The following is a 20,570-nucleotide window of genomic DNA, read 5'->3' as shown; positions in this document are numbered from 1 at the left end:
TCAATTTGTTTTCTTTCTAAAGCTCTGGTCTACACGTAAAGTTTAGCCTGTCAGTCTTATCTGTTCAGTCAAAACGTTCTAGTAAAAAAAATTTTGTGTGTAGACGAAAAACGTTGTAATATATTACAGCATTTTATTTAATGGGATACTTTTAATAACATATAATATAACAATACTATTTGTTAACTCTAAAAATAGCTAATTACTCAAAACCATTATTATATTTTATGGATCGAAAAAAAAACGGCGTCCAGTTGATTTGGAAATGAATATTTTCCTCATATAATTTTTACATATAAAATGACAGAGATCTTCATTTCATAGCCATCGCTAACGCCGTTTTTTTTCCAAAATATTGTATTAATTCAGTACGAAATAAAGAAAATAATCTTATCCTGGGTAATCAATAATATAGTCTATAAAATGAATAACTTTGAATTTTGACCGTTATTTTTTACCAACATGGCAAATATAAAAGCCCTCTATCCAAAAAGTTACTGATATTCTTTAAAATGAGTGCCTGAACGAATCAGATAGGTAACTCTTTTTACTTTCGTGAAATACACAGTGAAATAGAAAAGAAAAATAATAAAACAAGTGACAGTTCTTCCTCTTCTTGCAAAAATCAACGCGAAATGTCATAATTGACAAAAGTAAAATGTCATCAGACCAATGCCGTCTCTAATAGAACAGCCTTGGAGCGAGATTTATGACGTCACGCTAGTTAGATACCACGGATTAATAAATATGTTGTAGAATACACGGAAAACATAATTATTCCTCGTATTTTTGGTTTGTATTTTAAAAATGATATAGTTTAGATGAATTATACATAATATACAGTTAATAAATACAATATATATACCTATTTATAGTAATAAATACTTTGGCAAATAAACTATGAACCATACAAATGCATCAAATGTTTTACAATATACAAATAATGAATAGGTACATAAGATAATGGGTAAAATGTTTAAATTTTGGGGTTTGAAAATCGATCTAATTTAACAAAAAACATTCAATATCTACTAATAGTGATGTATTATTAATTTGCATTCACAAAATTTATATGTATATTTTGTAAGCATCAATGTTCGAAAAATTTTATTTGCAAATAATTCAATATCATAGAAAAAAAGGCGTCAGCGATGGCTATGAAATGAAGATCGCTGTCATTTTATATTACAGTTGAGGGTTGGAACCTTTGGTGTTACACAGCAAAATAAAAACACTAAATCACCACAATACACCAAAACACTTTTACACTGGACGCGCGTTTCGCTAATCATGTTAGCATCATCAGCAGATGATTATAAACTCAAAATAAACTCATTTTATATGTAAAATTATTCTAAATTATTTTATTTTCTTGGGATTTAGGTTCGGGAAAAACGCTGATTAAGTTTTCATTTGGTTTTTCATTATTTTTTTTTGGTTTAAAAAAAAACGTTATAGCTAACGTTTGTAGCCTTCATCAGTGTTGTGTCATATGAGAAAAATAGTGTCGAATATAATCCCAAAAATTATATATACGAGGAATAATTGTTTTCCATGTATTCTACAACATAATGAATCTGTAGTATCTAACTAGCGTGACGTCAGAAATCTCGCTCCGAGGCTGTTCTATTAAAGACGGTATTGCAGCAGCATGGCTCGCAAGTTGCTAACCTAATAAAATTAACACTAGAAAAGCCCGCGGGAACTGTCAAATTCAAAGTTATTCGTTTTACAGACTATACTTGATAGTTTTATAAAAAAAAAATGAGTGTATATGTAAAATAAAACAAGAGTTTTTTTTATAATTCATATATTTTCTCTCTGTAAACAATAAACAACAAATTATGGCAAATTTTGGCATTAAATGCTTTGGCATTAAACCCCACGAAAGAAACAAAAATTAATACTTTAAAAACTGACAGTAATAATAAGAACAATATTTAATAAGTATTTACAAACATATATATTATAGTGTTGCGTGGTAATACTACGTACTTCTGCTAGCCCTACGTTTTTTGTGAAAATACTTTGTAAAAATACTCTATATCCTATATGACTAAGGCATTAATGTTAAATATAATATATTTATTTTATAATAGGTAGTTAAGTTACTCTTTTTTTAATTATTATTATTTGGGTATAAATTACAATCACTAGCATTTCTGACTAAGTTTTATTTTAGTGTTTTTAGTAGGTAAGCAAAGTAAGTAATCCTGCATTTTCAGAGGCACAAACAACAAATTTAAAAAATGAAAACTGAATTTTTTAAACTAAGCGCCGATTTTTATCGTATATAACGGGTTGCCTAAAAAATACAGAATTACTATCTAATTTAACACTCTTCTTTAACTTTTATTAAGTCCCCAGTTTGTACGATCGGTAACTCCGTTTCTCCTTTGTTATTATTAAACTTCTCTTCCGAAGAACATTCGTTCTTTTCATCGAAAATAACGTACTCCTCCTCACAGTTATCGCTACTGGCCGTTAAATTACTGGAGGTTAACTTTACATTATCACATTTAACGTAGCCATCCACCTGGCCCGTTCTATTTGGTACAAAATGAATTTTGGCGTGCTCTCTGAGAAAGTGCGCCTGTGGCACCGAATAATCACAATGTTCGCAAGCGTAGACACTCCTCACACCCGAAACACACTTGTGCCTCTTCAAGTGGTTATCCAGAGCATCCCTTCTAGAGTTAACGTAGGGACAGTAAGGGCAAAAGTATGTTTTCTTGTCATCTAGAGGTGATGTGGAGTTAGATTTACGCTGTTGGGTTATATTAAGCATCTGCTGATCGGCTACACTCGTTTTGAGAACCACGCCATCATCACAAACTTCGGTAGCGTTGAAAGCTACCTCCATGCTCTCTATCACATCGTTGTTTCTTTCATTAGCTTCATCGGTTTTCTTCATGGCAGCATGTGCATCTTCGTCGAACTTGTGCTTTTTCAAATGCTGCACGTAGTTTGCATAGTACTTGACAGAATAGTCGCAGTACTCGCAGTTGTAGCGCTGCTTTGAACCATGCAATCCCAGATGTATCTTGTACTGCTCTCTCTTCTCGAAAGCACTCGGACACTTATGGCACTTGTACCTCTTCTCCTTCATTCGTCCATTTTTAATGTACTTCTGATAAACGAATTCAGGATTACCCTGCACAGAAACATCAAACTCCCTAGCTTCAGGGGTCTTTGAAGAACTCACAACTTCTTCCATATCTTCTTCAATTATTTCTTGCTTGATTTCCTCCAAAGCTTGTTTCTGCCTGGCTTCAGAACGTTGTTGGAACAGTTCTGTGCCAGACAACGGAATATTCTGGCTGGTTTTCAAAGGTTTACTCAAAAACGAAGCTAGGATATTGTTTTTCTTCTCAATTTCACTTTTCCGGTGAACAACCCACACACTTTGACCGTCCTCTTTCTTAACCTGTTTTAGTTCAGGCTCAGGATGATCGTTACTAATGATATAAAGCTTCTTAAGCATGGCGGTTCGTTCCTGGTACTCCGCGCTGTGTACTTTAGAGTGGGACATTAAATAAGAAGCGTTTTCTGCAGTGTAACTGCAAGAATCACAGGCAAACTCCAAGTGGGAGGTGTGAAAGTCTCCGTGGATCATATGTTCGGTTTCTTTCAGGAACCTGGCAGGACAGTCTTTGCAGAAGTATAGAACTGATTCAGTTTCTTCCATTTCGACTTGGAGGAACTCTGAGGTGTCGATGTCGTCTGAAGAGGAGGTTAGTTCCTTGCAGAGTTCTTTTAGTTGTTCTTCGTCACTTTTGTTGAGATCTACCAGAGAGTGAATGGTGCCATACAAACCTTGATGGACTTTCAGGTGAGAAGATAGTACTCCGGCGTTTTTACAGATATAGTTGCATTCAACGCATCTGTGTTCCATGTCGTTAGGTCTGGAAGGATTGGTGCCTTGTTCTCTAGGACTGTGCATTTTTTCGTGCTCTTGTATGTTTACTTTTCTTGAATTGACGTGAGGACAGAACCTGCAGTTGTACATCTTGGAAAATTTGCCGTCTTTCAGTACCCAAACTAGAGGAATATCTACTGATTCTAGATAGTTGATCTTGACTTTATTCAAAGGTATTTCGTCGGTGATATCTTCGTCCATTTCTTCAGATTTGTTGGGAGACATACCATGAACTTTGAGGTGCTGATGAAGTAAATGTCTTTTACTGACGTTATAAGAGCATCTGCTGCAAGAGTACTGTCCCCCACGGTCTTTGTGGAACTGTTTGTGATAGTTAAACTGAGTTTTAGTGTTGGTAACATAAGGACAATAGACACATCTAAACCTTTTACCATCTCCATCATTACTATTCATAGACTTAACGAAATCATAAGGATCACAGACTCCGTGAAGCTTTAGATGCCCTACAAGGTCATATTCTTCGGTTACCCAGTACTTGCAGAAGTAGCACTTGAGGGGTTTGTTGGAATCGACGATGTGGCCGGGGAGGTGGAGCTGGTAGTCTTCCTGGGAGTCAGTGGCGTAGGGGCACATGTTGCACTTGAAGAGGCCGACTTGCTGGACGTCAGAACAGTCAGGCTCGTCGGGCTGTTCTTCTATTTCGATCTTCTCCTGTCCGTTTTTAGTACTTACTACCCTTATGTCGCCGTTGTGCTTCAGCCTGCAGTGACGCTGTAACATAAAAAAGATAATTTTTATTAAAATAACCTCTTTTTTGTCATATATCATGCGGTTGCTATTTTTTACTAAAAAAATATTAGATTTGTGTCTACGTCTATATAAAATATAATCCCCTAGCATATTATTACATTTCAAAAAGCTACCTATTCTTATACAGGATGCTTCAAAAACATGGGAGATTCCTCCCGTAAAGATAAGATTTTTCATATGTCAACATAGATCCGAGTCTGCTTTGTTTCGTATCTACAGGGGATTAAAGTGTTATTCTTTTTCTTCCAAATGCTTTTAATGATTGAAATGAAATTTTGAGGATAAAAGTTACTATAAGTGCGACATATTTTAATGCTAAAAAATTCGATATATTCACCAGGGACGTGCATATGGGTTATCACCCATAATGTAATATTTTTCTAAAAAAAAACATGTACGCCACTGACTTTTTTCTTTAGGTAGCAAAATTGTGTAGACTCTTTAATGCCAATTAAAAGTTGTTTTAATATTCTGTCGATTTTGATCTCCTTGATGCAATTTTATTAATTTGCTACAACCTTTAAAAAATTTCAATATCATTAACAATTCCTCATCAAAAAATATGAAAAAATGTTCCTATAAACATGGGCGCGAAAATGCAGAGTTTTAAAAAGGTTACTGAATGTTAAAACTTTAAAATAAATCTTTTGTAATTATTTAACTTAAACATAAATCTATTAGTGGTAAAAGATAGATATATAAGAGACATATTGTTGATTTTTTAATCAACTATTCTTCAAACAATCTTTGTTAAACTTAAATACTCAATAACTGCATAACTGAAAAGTAAAAATATAATCAAAATTTACAAAATATTTTGTTAGGATATTAACTATACCATATAAATGTAAATTTAAATATATTAACTAAACGTTTAAACCATTTAATCAACAAAAAAAGCCAAATTACATGCAGCAAAAGCTAACTTAACATGAAAAAAATATATCTACCAATCAACCCAAAACAGTATCTATAATATACAAAAACCATCAAAAATGTTATAGTATAAATATAACTACCGTATGATCGAAAAAATAACGGGCCCAACTAGCTTTGAATTTGAGCATAGTTAACACTCCGCGTATAATTTTACATCAATTGATTTTTTCCAATTTCCAAGCCATCTCCGACGCCGTTTTTTTTTCGGTCAAATGGAATATTAGGAATATTTTTATTATCTAAAAGAGGGCTATACAATAACAATCTGATTTCTACATTAATGTATACTGACTTAGGATCTTAGGATTTTTACTGTAAAGGGCTCATCCCGACAAAGATTATCATCGATTGTTATTTCAAAGGACACTCCGACGCCATTTTTTATATGGTATTTCTGGCGAAGTATACAGGGTGTCTTCTAAATACGAAAAATAATTTTCTATCGAATAAAGTAAAAAAAAATATCGAGGGTACTTTTTAAAAATCTATAGTCATTTCCGGTGAAACAGAAAGAGGCACTGAGCCTATTTGAATACGTCAATCAATCCTGATTTATGACCTATATACTAACATAAAAAATATTTCCAAGCCATCTCCGACGCCGTTTTTTTTTCCGGTCAAATGGAATATTAGGAATATTTTTATTATCTAAAAGAGGGCTATACAATAACAATCTGATTTCTACATTAATGTATACTGACTTAGGATCTTAGGATTTTTACTGTAAAGGGCTCATCCCGACAAAGATTATCATCGATTGTTATTTCAAAGGACACTCCGACGCCATTTTTTTATCGTATGGTATTTCCGGCGAAGTATACAGGGTGTCTTCTAAATACGAAAAATAATTTTCTATCGAATAAAGTAAAAAAAAATATCGAGGGTACTTTTTAAAAATCTATAGTCATTTCCGGTGAAACAGAAAGAGACACTGAGCCTATTTGAATACGTCAATCAATCCTGATTTTTGACCTATATATACTAACATAAAAAATCTCGTTTTTTTATCTGAAAAAAAAAATAAAAAAGTTATGGGGGGTATACTATATATTTTCGACAAATTCAACAAATAACTGGATAAATTTTAGCAACATTTCTGGTTAAAGTATTGCAATTGAAAATTCTGAACATTGTGCGTTTGACAGGGACATAAAAATTTACTGATAATCGAATAACAATACAAAAATCAAGATTCGTACTATATGGTATTAAGAAATTATTCGCAACAAAACCATATTTCAAGGTCTTCTGGGCAATAAAAATTGATTTCGTTCAGCACTTTACAAGGAACATATAAAATATATAAAAATAAACTCTTCATTCTTTTCACACTGACCGCAAATACCTACGGCATAATAGATACATTTATTATTGTTGGAATAACAAAACGGTCTTTTATTTTCCCAACTCAAAGACGTTATAATTCTCTTATTTTGCACGTTTTTCTTTACGCTCATTATGTACGATTTACGTAACAATAAGTAGACGTCGACACTTGCAACCTTTGGTTAAAATCTTGGTTAGTTTCTAGCCAAGTAACTTTTTTAACTTTTAAAAACGTTTGCTCAACTTTTAACTACTGCAGACCATACCATAAAATGGTATACAGATGCGTCCAAAATCATATCAGGAACATAGAAGTAATTGCATCCATCAAACAGAAATCTACGCTATCTCAAAATAAGTTATTTTTAAGGTGCGTCCACATTGTTCGCGCTCTTGCTTCTGATTGTGCTTGCGTTGCTTGCGCATCCTGTTTGTCGTGTTTCTCAAGATCTTCCGGCTCGCAAGCAACGGCGTCCACATTGTAATATAGTGCTTACGTCCGTGCTGTTCGGACATGAATGATACCGAAATATTTTTAATAGCGGCTGCTAGTGCGATCACTATTGCAAAACGAAGGAGACATAGAGAAAAAAGGCGGTGTTGGATGTCTAATAATTTCAAAAGTAGATTCCAGCACAGTGAAAGTAAACATCTACGCGATTAACAAACAGAATGTTTTTAATATTTTTATCCCATCTGATTTTGAAAGACATATTAACTTAGTTGGCCCCCGTATTGAAAGAAAAAATACAACTTTTATGAAGTGTATTCCGGTTAAAGAAAAAGTTAAATAATGATTGGCCATAACATTAAGATTCCTTGCAACTAGAGACACATAAGTAGGCAATATAAATATAGAGTTATATTTTATTAAAGGTATAGTTAATATTATTAATCCAAGAACAAAACAAAATACAATCCAATATTATTCCAAATATTTGTAATTCTGAACAAAATAAAATAAGAAAAATCATGGTAGTATCATCATACTGCATTAAATACCGAATCCTATTAATGAAACCAAACTAAAAACTTAACAAACAACGCAAACAGCTCCAGCCCTTCAAACCGCCGTAAAGTATGCTCGCATGGCTCCGAAGCGTCTCTTTGATGTACCGCGACAGAGCCGAACAGTCGAAACAGGCATTTTATGTGATAGTAAACACGTTGAGCACCGCGAGCATTTCGCTCCGACTGTTTGCCATGTTTTTCGTGTTTCGCGTGTTCGTTCGACTTGCTCGCGAGCAGTGTGGACGCAGCTTTAAGGTACGCGCACACTGACGCGCCGCATTATTCGCTAATTTTGTTTCTTTTTGTCCCTACTACACCCGTATTTGCCCATCGAATTTCTCATCAGTCGCTTCCGGAGTCCTGTCTGCGTGTTTTTTAATATCTCTCGACAATGAATGAGATCGAACAAGAAATAATTATAAGCTCCTTGCTAATAGAAGAAGAAGAAATCACGAGAAAGAATCGAAAGTTATAGGTTCACAATATTTGCAAAAATCCACATTATTTCCATATTTAATTGAGAATGAACTAAACATTTTTCAATATGAGCCATGAAAAATTTGCGAACTTTCTTCCTCCATTCCACTAGCTCTATCCCAAAGACCAAAACCGTTATGCTTCCCAAGTGGAAACCAACTTAAGGCAGAACTCAAGAACCTGGAAGACTACATCCGTAACCTGGAATGGTCTAAACGAGCGTCCAGACCGGATGAGCGAGCAAGAATTCGGGTATGTTCTATGGGAACGCTTAAGTGGTGTGGATGGCTCTGCGAGCGAGCGAATGATTGCTTGCTCGCGCTCGACGCTGTTCCACGCCGTGTCGGTACATCAAAGAAAATTCGCGCTATTGCACGTTGGGTTTGGACGGAATTTTGTTTACCACGTTTGCGATCGAATATCAAAAATGGAATGGCCGAATGAAGTTGTTTTAGAACTAACAGAGGACTACAAAAATTGCCAAGACCCGTAAGGTTATAGCTAGCCTTCCTCTAGGTGAAATTGCTTTTCGGTAATTGGTAAAACTTTTCATTATTTTTATGTCAATTAGATCTAATAATCATTTAGTAAATTGTTAACATCATGAGAAACTCGATTTTTAAAAAGAGTTATGTTCCACCATCTCCTCTGCAGTCGTTTTCTCTTTTGACGTTTCAACAATTTATAAAATACAATGAAAGACGCACGAGCAATAATTTTTTCCGACATTATGAACATGAAGTGCCACACACCGATCAACGCCGAACATACAAATAATCGCTAGGTCTGGACGGAAGCTGATCATGTGCTCGAGAGCAGCAGAAATCACGAGCGAATTTGAACAAATGTTTGCTCGCGCTCGTTACTGCTCGCTCATCTGGTCTGGACGCCCCCTTAAGATACTCGAAAAAATTTCTCAGGACTTGCGATCTAGAAAGATCAAAGATTCAACCATCTCTGACGCAGTTTTTTTTAATACCATAGTAATTTTTTGTGTTTTAACTAAGAGTGTATCATATTCTACAGGTTAAATATCATTTATGGTTAGGAAAATAAAAAGAATAATAGAAAATAACAATGGGATGTGAGATGGTCGTAGAGGAGTGTAATTTTCTTGGACAATTACAATTATTTGTATTAAAATAATAGCGAATAATACGAAGAACGTGTTTTTCTCTCTATTGTTGCATAATCAACGACGAAACGAATAAATTATAGGTAATTCCTTTTAAAATTTCATACTATTTACATTGTCACAAGTGTTTTTCGCAAGAAAACAAGATTAAAACGAATCGACTGGAATAGATTAGAAGACTGATAAACGTCTTAATGAAATGAAAAAAGTCGGTTCCAGTGAACAATTTTATGAACGCAACGCAAAGACGTCTCGAAAATATTTGATATCTGTCATAAATCCACCATCTAATGTACCATACGATCGAAAAAAACGGCGTCTAAGACGGCTGTGAAATGATAATCAATGATAATTTTGGCAAGGTCAAGCCCTAGACGTCATTCCTCGGTCAGTACTCTTCTTTATGTGGCCAGTTGGATTTAAAAAGGTTGTTAACTTCTAAAACAATCTAAAACCCCTACAATCTACACATCTACAATGCCCATTCAACTACACATACAGAACTAACACTACTAAAGCAAAGCAACTAAACAAACAATTATGAATCTATAATAGAGATATTGTAAAGGTTAAAAATAAAAACAAGTTAATTTTTGATGTTAAAAAAAGTGGTGCACAAAATCCCATAAGGGATGGTTCTCCTTATATCTTTACCCTCCATATCACACGAAAGGTTCCAATCCCCAATTGTAATCTTTTATAAAGCTTTGAAAGGTTGGAGATGGTTTATAAAATATCCCTATTAGGGTGGGTCAAAAAAATTGACTATTTTTTCCACTTTATACTCTGAAAAAAAGATTGGTAGACACCCCAAAAAAATTCTTTCCAAGTATGAGCTCTTAATTTTAACAGGAAGGTCCTCCGCCTTTCATTTTACTATTTTTTCTTTATTACTAGAAAGAAAAATTCATACCTCGGTATCTACTGTTTTGAAAAATTATTTCATCTCATATATTTGTAGAAAATTGAATTCTCTAGAAAAAAGGTCTCTAGCAATTTTTTTGTTAACCTCGCCATTGGAAAGTTATTAAAGCTTGAAGTTTGATTATTTTAAGGCAGTTCTCGTTTTTCTTATGAATTTTATAACTCGTTAACAAAAATTCAAAATTATTAATCGAAACCTGTTAAAATTATTGTGCATTGGAGTTTGACAATGACTTTTTTTCAGAGCATAAAGTGAAAAAAGTCGATTTTTTTGACTAAAATTCGTATTATAGAAACAAAAAAAAAGAGAGACGAATACACGAAAGCAACACAAGAACAAACAAAAAACACGTTTAGTACGGTTAGTAGGCCTGGTTAGTATACCTGAATCACATGCTTCCAGTTAGACACCTGATTACAATGGCCGCAACGGAAAGGCGGCGCCGCTGCGTGCGCACCGACGACGCCTCCCGCCGCCGTCGCTGCGCAGCCTTTCTGCGCGGCTGCCGTTGCCTTGTTGTTATTTACACTTGCCTCATCGTCTCTATCAGGACTCGTACCCCTTAAGCTTAGATCCCGCGGCGCAGCAGAGGTCCCCGACGGTGAAGAAGCGGAAGATGACAGGTTTGACAGGTTGGAGGATGGCGACGGTGAGCCGGGCGGGCAGAGGAGAGAGGGGGAAGACGCCGCGGCGGCGGCTGCTGCCATCTGGGCGGCCGCCACCACCATGGCTTGCTGGTAGAGGGGGTCCTGAGGGTCGAAGTGGGCCGGGTAGTGGCCCTTGACGTGCTGGAGCAGGATTTCCCTGGAGGCGTCCCTGAGACGTACAAGCAACAAGAAGAGCGCGAAAAGCTGGAATTGCTCAAAAAGAATTTGGGCAAGAGTATCACCGAGCCGACTATGAATAACAAATCCGATTTGAGGGTCAAGAGGAAAACCTGTTCGGACAGTCTCTGCGACAAGAAAGAGATCGAGAAAAAGGAGAATAAAAAGTGGACATCGAGCTGTGACCTATAAAATGTTTTTTGCCCTGTGTATTTATTAGGAAAACAAAATGAAAAAAAATATGCTTTTGGTCTCATTTAATTAATAAACGTTTATTTGATTTGTTTTGTGTTTTTAATAAAACAGGGTAACATTATTTTATACAGGATGTCAGAGAACTACAATATTTAGATTGGAGATTTTTTGCACATAATTGTTTCACAATTATGTGCAAAAGTTTCACAATGAGATCTATCGATTAAAATATTTTCAATTTAATGCACAATTGCGGCACTTCCGGAAATACCGGATGTCCAGAAACTTTTTTATTTTAAATGGGTACCCCCCATTTTTTACATATTTAAATTCTCTATAAAATTTTATGAATTTTGATATCAAACAGTCTATACCTAACATTAACCGTTTTTGAAAAAAAAGTATTTAACATTTTTGGAGAAAAAAAAAACGGTATAACCTAAACGTCAAATTTAGTGATTACCACAGATATTGTGACATAAAGAGAAGACATGTTGCTATCTATTTTAAAAATTAAATTGTTGGAATGTCATAATATTAATATTGGCCGTAGCTATCATGGAAGCGAGAGATTAAAAAATTATCAAAAATCTTTTTTTTAAATGGAAACCCGCTTTTTTTATTTCACTAGTGAAAAGGTTTTTAATTCGTTACTTTTTGATTATACGTGTTCCTATATCTCAAATAAATAGTTTTTAAGTTATTTAAGATTTAGTTTGAAAGCGTATATCTATATGTGTTCTGTATACAGTCACAAACATCCCCCTTTAGAACTTCGTCTATCATGTTAAGAAATGAAAGTAAATAATAAAGCGCCTCTCGTGTTTGTTCACACTCAAAAAAATTCAATTAATGCTTGTATATATTTTTAATATATTTTTTAAATTTACATTTTTTAATTGTAAAGTAATATATTACATTTAAATGGAATATATTAAATAACAATTATGTCAATTACAGGATTACAAGCTTGTTTTCTGACATTTTTTAAATAAAACAAATTATAAAATTTCAATCTATACTAATATATAAAATCCTTAAGTGACTGACATACTGATTAATCACGATCCTGCTCAAACCACTCAACGTAAGAAGCCCAATTTTGGCATACAGGTTGATTCTAGGGTGTAGAGGTTCGATAGGAAAGGATTTTTTCGAAATCTATGCCAAGAGGGTGAAACCACCCTCAAATATATTACAATATTTTTATTATTTAAAAACGGCCAAGTTTCCAAAAAACGCTTAAACACGTATATTTTATTTTGTTATTTTACATATTTTAAGATTTTTTAAAAATGTATACAGGGTGTTTCGAAAAATCTGGTAATTGATTAATCACGATCCTGCTTAAAGCGCTTGACGTAAAATGCTGATCCTTGGCAAACAGATTGACTTTAGAGTGTAGAGGTTCGATAAGAAGGGATTTTTCGAAACTCGAATTCTAATGGGGTGAAACTATCCCTCAAATATTAAAATATTGTTTATTTAAAAACCGGTGAGATTTTCGGAAAAACTCTTAAACACGTATATTTTATTTTGTTGTTTTACATATTTTAAGATTTTTTATAAATTTATACAGGGTGTTCCATAAAATATGACCATTGCGTAATCACGATTCTGCTTAAACTGCTTGACGTTTAAAGCTGATTTTTGACAAATGGATTGACTGTGGGGTGTAGAGGTTCGATAAGGAGGGGTTTCTCGAATCTCAAATTCCAAGAGGTTGAAAACGCCCCTCAAATATTACAATATTTGTTATTTAAAAAACGGTTAGTCTTTCGGGAAAACGCTTGGACAAGCATAATTTATTTTGTTTGCTTACATATTTTGAAATTTTTTAAAAAATCATACAGGGTGTTCCAAAAAGTTGGGTAATTGATTAACCACGATTCTGCTTAAACTACTTGACGTAAAAAGCTTATTTTTGGCAAAGGAATTTTCTCAAAAATGTATTACCAAGTTATATAATAATATCGCCATATTGTTTTTTCTCATGCTGACATAAATGTGACAAAATTTTATCCAGTTTGTATGTTAATGGAAATTCTTGCTTTGCTTTATCATCGCCATTACAAATGATTAATTCGACGCGAACGAAGTCGCTGGTACACGCTAGTATATGTATATTTGTCGTAGGTATGAAAAAAATAAAATATAATATGGACAAACGCTTACTTACATTCCAATAAAACTTCCACTTTTACTTTTTCAATCCAAACGCAATATTTCTATTTCGCAAATAAAAATATCCGACAACACTAAAATCACTGAAACTTCCGCGGCTGACAACGAAAACTGAAAAATATAACGGCACTTTTTGTTTTGGACCTGCATATCAACGTTACGCTGCTGTACTATTACGTGTTTGTTGTTGAAATAATATAAAATATCTAATTATAACTTGTAAGTAATTTTAATATTTTAACATGATCTCTTAACCACAAAGTTACAGTGGCTGTGGTAATCACTAAATTTGACGTTTTACTAAATTGATAGGCAGTGTTTTTCCTCCAAATATTTTATATATTTAAAAAAACTCAACCTAACCAAATGAAAAACGGTTAATGTCTCTATACCTAGAGTGTTTGATAAAAAAATTCATAAAATTTTACAGGGAATTTAAGTAACTGGATATTTAAGTCCGGAAGTGCCGCCATATTGAAAATATTTTTAATCGATAGATCTCATAGTAAAACAATGATATGCAAAAAAATCTCTGATCTAGATCTTATAGGTCTCTAGAAACTTCTAATGCATGCTCAAGCTGGGACACCCTGTATATCTACTTCAGGAAATATTTTAACTTCTATAGGGTGGTTCAAAAAAGTGCGAGTGGATCGGGATGATTTTTTTTAAATGGAACACCCTGTATATTATTGCATTTTTGGCTTCGTTTCAGATCATTTATCCTAAGATACGAGTAAGTATATTTCGGTAATTTCAGAGATATTAATAAATAAATAAAAAGTATATATTTTTCAAGCTTCCTTATAAAAATGTTACAAATACAAGAACTGTCCTGAAATCAAAATCATATTAGAAATTTACTTTTAGGTGGTCTGTACTTACTTTGCTATAAATATGGTAATTGTATAAATATTATTATATTAATGCAGGGTGTTCAAAATTCTATTCCTTTATTACCCTTTTGACCCTTTTGACTGCAGTCTGAGAAGTAAGTTGCATAAATAACTATTTCCGGTAATTATTGGGAAAACAGGAAATCGTCCGATTTTCTTTTAGGGTATACACCCTATTTTGAGATCGTAGATTACGAATTTGAACTTCTTTTTCTGGCGGTCTTTTACCGTTTCTCAGAAAAACGAAAAATTATTTCAACATCGAATTTTTCTTAATTTATCATATTTTTAAGGTTTTCTGGCACATATTTTGTTAGGTATTCAATAAACAATGTTGTTTTTGCTATTTTCTGTTACTTTTTTAACCAATTCATAATGCATAATAGAGGAAAATTTGCTAAAATAAATTTGTAAACAATCTGAAAATATTGGGTTATATGTTTCTGGCATTTAAAGCAACGTTGCCAATGCTAAACTTAAATTTGGCGTGTTTTTTTCGCTCATTCTGGGATTACGAAAGGTCGTCGCCAGAAGAACGGCTCCTTCCCATAACTACTATTTTACCGAGATCTGACTATCTATAACCACGAAGTTGCTCGAAAGGTTTTTGATTGCATTGGCTACAACTTCCATACGGAGGGTGTTAATCTTTTGTTGTTATATTATATCAAAAAAAGATTAACCCCCTCCGACTTTTTTCAGGTATAAATACGATTTTTTTGACCAAAATTCCTATTATAAAAAAAAGAGAGACGAATACACGAAAGCAACACAAGAACAAACAAAAAACACGTTTAGTACGGTTAGTAGGCCTGGTTAGTATACCTGAATCACATGCTTCCAGTTAGACACCTGATTACAATGGCCGCAACGGAAAGGCGGCGCCGCAGCGTGCGCACCGACGACGCCTCCCGCCGCCGTCGCTGCGCAGCCTTTCTGCGCGGCTGCCGTTGCCTTGTTGTTATTTACACTTGCCTCATCGTCTCTATCAGGACTCGTACCCCTTAAGCTTAGATCCCGCGGCGCAGCAGAGGTCCCCGACGGCGAAGAAGCGGAAGATGACAGGTTTGACAGGTTGGAGGATGGCGACGGTGAGCCGGGCGGGCAGAGGAGAGAGGGGGAAGACGCCGCGGCGGCGGCTGCTGCCATCTGGGCGGCCGCCACCACCATGGCTTGCTGGTAGAGGGGGTCCTGAGGGTCGAAGTGGGCCGGGTAGTGGCCCTTGACGTGCTGGAGCAGGATTTCCCTGGAGGCGTCCCTGAAAATGTAAAGCAAAGCTTCAGTAAAATGCTGTGTAAACATTGTATTATATACAGGGTGAGTCTTAAATAAGTGCAAATATTTTGGGGTAGTATATTTCGACTCTAGTGTGGAGGTAAGGAAAAATATCTTCCTGCATTAAAAAATGGTCATAAAAAAGGGAAGACTTAAGATGGCGCTGCTGTAGCAAAAACCTAGAATTTAAAATATGCGCCGAAAATTTTTAGAACAGGAAATGATTCAAAGGAGATAAATATTTGACGTGAAGGCACGGGTTTCAAAAAAATACAAATTTTATTTTCGTGTCACATAAAATAAATTATCGATTTTTATTCAGCAGCAATAGATTGGGCCTCTAATATATAAAAAAAATTCTTTTATATTCTAAAAAATAAAAATAAATCTTTTTGGGTAATATTTGGTTATCTTACTTTTATTCTCTTATCTATGGTTACTTTTAATTTTTTAGATTTATGCGTCATTAGCGCCACTGTGGTTATTTAGTGATCCCGTATTCTTCCCATTTTTGTGACCACAGGAAGTGGCCGAAAAGAACTGAATACGTCAATCAATTCTAATTTATGTCATATACTAACATACCGAATCTGGTTTTTTTATCTGAAGAAATAAAAAAGTTATAGGGGTGAGCCACTTTTGAGACGCACCCGGTATTTACGATAAATACACAAATACAAAATAATAAACTTTTTCATAAACATAAAGACCTTTATGACCTTTTCAACCTTAAATTATAAGCTTCCCGACTTTTTTAATTAACGTGTTTTTTTTTCAATAATTTACGGAAATCGTAACCCGCAAATAAAATGCATTTAAAAAAAGTCCACGTGTTGAATTAAAAGAATATTTTCTAATTGCACTGCCACAAAATAATAATTATGCGCTGCTACAGTAATTACTTATTTAAACTAATGACATAATTAAAAAGAAAAACTGCACAAACCTTGACTAAAAGAACAAACAAGTTCGCAATTTCGAAGGAAAACGTACCGGTATATATACAGAGCGTCCCTAAAAGATCCGTACTAAAATCAAATTAATTTTTCAGGATCCTAAATTATGAGAATCAAAAGCCTCATTTACATTTGTCAATTTTAATGTCTTAATATTAATCTGGAAAAATGTCTTGTCCGTAAAGTTGTCTCTGCATCATTTTTAATTTTTATAAAGTCATGACCAATAATTCTGGTTTCCATTTAAAAAAATATATGTTTGTGTCATATGAAAATAAAAGACAGGCTTTAGAAAAAATCTATATATATATAGTTATCTATCTCCAGTAGTAGTTTCCGAGATACCCATAGAGAACATCGTAGAAAACTCACCCTGTATATGTTTTAGGCTATAAAAGAAAAAAAATTGCATATAATAATAAATTCTCAAGAAATATTTTATCTGAAACTGTAATATTATGAAATATAGCAACATTGCAAATAACAAAGCAATTAAAAGTGAAGAGTGTTGTTTATAATTTTTTTTCGCATATTATGATTGTGATCTTCGTTGTACCCTTTTAGATATTAACTCAAAGTCTATCGACTGAATATGTTAAAGAATTACATCTCAGTCAAATAATATAAATAAACAAAACTTACAGTACAAAATGAAGATACTCAAGATATACGTCGGATGTAAACAGAAAAATGTAATGTTGCTACTTATTTATCAAAAAAGTTTATTAACGAAGATGGTATGAGTACTATACAGGGTGAGTATTTCGACCCCAGGAACACGTCTATGAGGTTTTCTTGCAAAAAAGGTATTGAAAATCAATGTATTCTCTCTTAAATTTTCCTGTACATTCTAGAAAACTTTTTAGAACTGCCTATTCACCGCAAATTCCCACCGTATAATTTGTTAATTTCTGATATTACCATGGTTACGGCACTAAAAAGGGTTCAAATTAAAAAAAATCCGGTGGCTCTCAAATTTTTTTAAAAATATGTCTTTGAATAAGAAGACTAAGGAAGGAGCATATCAAAAATCTTAGGTCCACCGCGATGGGCCTCAAATATGGCCGACTTAAATTCCGGTTTATCAGTGCCGTTCTAATTTTATTTAAAAAATGTAAAACTATGATGTAGGGTAGACGTGGGGTAGACTTATTTCCGTTCACATTTTGCCGAGATCTACCGCACGCTACACAACCAACTATTTTAGAGTCTTTTTCAATAAATCGCGATAGTGTCACTGTTAATTTAAGTTCTGCCACAATTTCCATCTAGATTTACTACCTTTATACAACTATCAGTAGTAGAATAAATAATAAATAATATAAAATAAGCTCCGTAAAGAGTGACAAAATTTCATATCAAATTCAAATGTGTCAAATGAATCGTCAAACAGAACTGTCAAGGATCCCCATCCTAGAGTCCTTTTTCCGCCCACTGTGCATGAATACATGGATAGCATTATGCTCCTTCCTTAGTCTTCTTATTCAAAGAAATATGTAAATCAATTTTTTTTTGTAATTGTCGAACTTGGAATAGCTCGGTTATTTTGGACTTCTTTGAAAAACGGTAAAAAGAAAATATGTTTCTTTTATTGAGATCTACTACCAGCCACGAAAATATTTGAACTTATTTAAGACACCTTGTATAAATTTTAGCCATACTGTTTATAGGTACATTTTTATTAATTATTATTTTATCTAATGTTTATACGCTTCTGTATCAATTAATTCATAGTAACATATTCAGAATTGAAAAATCATTAGGTATATCTTTTGGCTTTCAAATTTCAATCAAATCTTTGGAGTTTTTGCTTTGTTTACATTTTTCAGTTTGATCTTACGTGTTTTTTTTGTGAAAAAGCTGCGCTTTGACGTTGTGAGACTTTCTTTTTATCATAGTAAGACAAAAATTATGTGAGATGGAATGTATAAAGTGCATCATTTTTGGAGTTTCCAACAAAAATTAAAACGCATTCTTTCACAAGTTCGTGTTTTGGACAGTATAGCAGTCAGTTGCTCTAGTATTTAGATAATATAGTTATAACTTTCAAGAAACAGTTTTACGATCATCCTGTATATTTATTATCGAAACAAAAAAAGAAGGAAAACGCACACGCCGATTCTTCGTGCTAATTTTTTTCCAAAGCGATAAAAATGTAATTTAATGGTAACACAACGACCAGAAACGATATATTCCATACATTCGAACCTATACATAAACTCCAAGTAATATATTTTTCCTAATTAAAAAATACGCGTACACAGGTATTGTTCTTTTCTTTAAACGATAACACAAGTAATGACGCGAATCACACAAAACACGTTTTATTTGTTTATTGGTAGTGATAAAGAAAAACTGGGTTGGTTGGAAAATAAAAGAAGCTAAATATTACCGAGCGTAGTAGGTGTAGTTAAGACAAGTTTACATTCTTATCGGCAGGAAGAAAATTTTCCTTATCACTTTTATTGCTACATTTACACGCCTATGTGGTTAAAACAAATCGATTTCGTAATGCTTGCTCTTAAAAGTAGAGCATGAAGAAATACAGGGCGAGCAGAGTATCCCGGAAAAGCTTATCATATCAACTGCACGAAAAAAAGAATACCTGTATTTTTAAGTTCAATATGATTTTTTTTTTCAAACGTCACAAAAGTATTAATTTTTGGGACGCGATTGACAATATAAAAAAGTTATTTTAACGCCTAGGCATAAAAGTAAAGCACTTTTACGCCTAGTGCGCCTAAGCATAAAAGTACAAAAATATATTATTAAACTGACATAAAATGTCAAATTCAACGAGCGTAACCATAGTTTCTCGATATATAATTACATACAAGGTATAACTTTTACATTTTTTTATATTATTTGGAACGTTTGAAATTGTTTAACAAAGAAAGAAATTTAAACCACGTTATCATCCAGGTGCGTCTTTTCTGGATAGTTTGTTTTTTGATTCATCTCAACAGCTCTTTTTCTGTTCGAGATATTCGCTTTTGAAGCTAAGAAAACTTATATTAATAACAATCTTAGCATTAAAAGCATGCCTTTCCTTCTGATTCTAATGAAGACACCTAAGAAAACACCTCATCTCTGCCAGAATAAGTGTCAACAAAAATAATAATATGCATTTTTAATGACAGACCATGAAAATGAAAACCAGCTAAAATTTGCAGAAAGAAGAATTCTTAGAGAGATATACAGACCAGTAAAGGACAACCCCAAACGCCACACAGCAATATAGAATAAAAACAAACAGAGATTTTTCAGAACTACATAACCAGCCAGACAGAGTAAAAATAATACAGTCTGAAAGACTGAGATGAGCCGGCCATGTGAAGAGACAACATCAATGTATCGTCAAGCTGATACGGGAAGAATGCAGCGGACAGATAATGTTACTGCGGTTATACGGAGTATATCCGCTACCGAAGTATATTCGACTTATCCTTCGCATGTATATATAGAGCGAGCAGAAGAACCAATGATGGACAATTTGTGAAGTCCGCGAAGACCCAGCCCGGGTTGTAGTGCTAAATTTCTATTCAACAACAGTCTTCCGGTTTGCCTGACATACAAAACTGACAGCTAAAACGTTAGGTCTAGGTGGGGCATAGCTAAATTAGATTCTGTCTGTCCCACGAATGAGTCAAGCAACATTTCGACAGCTGACATCGAAAAAATGCCTGAAAATATAGTTTATCTGTGAATTTAAACTGCCAGACAATACCTGTCACAGT

At 33.9% G+C, this 20,570-nt stretch overlaps 1 protein-coding gene across 1 annotated transcript in view; it reads right to left on the bottom strand.

The window, feature by feature from the left end:
- Positions 1-1,793: 1,793 nt before the first annotated feature.
- The window catches only part of LOC115876316, a 46,016-nt gene continuing 27,239 nt past the window's right edge, over positions 1,794-20,570 (bottom strand). The window contains exons 4-6 of the mRNA XM_030892052.1: positions 15,422-15,860; positions 10,887-11,354; positions 1,794-4,651 (exon numbers count right to left, since the gene is read on the bottom strand). Of these exons, the coding sequence (XP_030747912.1) occupies positions 2,333-4,651; positions 10,887-11,354; positions 15,422-15,860 (3,226 nt within the window). The 3' untranslated portion in view covers positions 1,794-2,332. The remainder of the gene's footprint in view (positions 4,652-10,886; positions 11,355-15,421; positions 15,861-20,570) is intronic.

This window comes from Sitophilus oryzae, unplaced genomic scaffold, assembly GCF_002938485.1.
Source record: "Sitophilus oryzae breed Bouriz unplaced genomic scaffold, Soryzae_2.0 scaffold_1430_pilon_pilon, whole genome shotgun sequence".
Taxonomy (NCBI): Eukaryota; Metazoa; Arthropoda; class Insecta; order Coleoptera; family Curculionidae; genus Sitophilus; species Sitophilus oryzae.
This window is presented reverse-complemented; position numbering and strand designations above follow the sequence as displayed.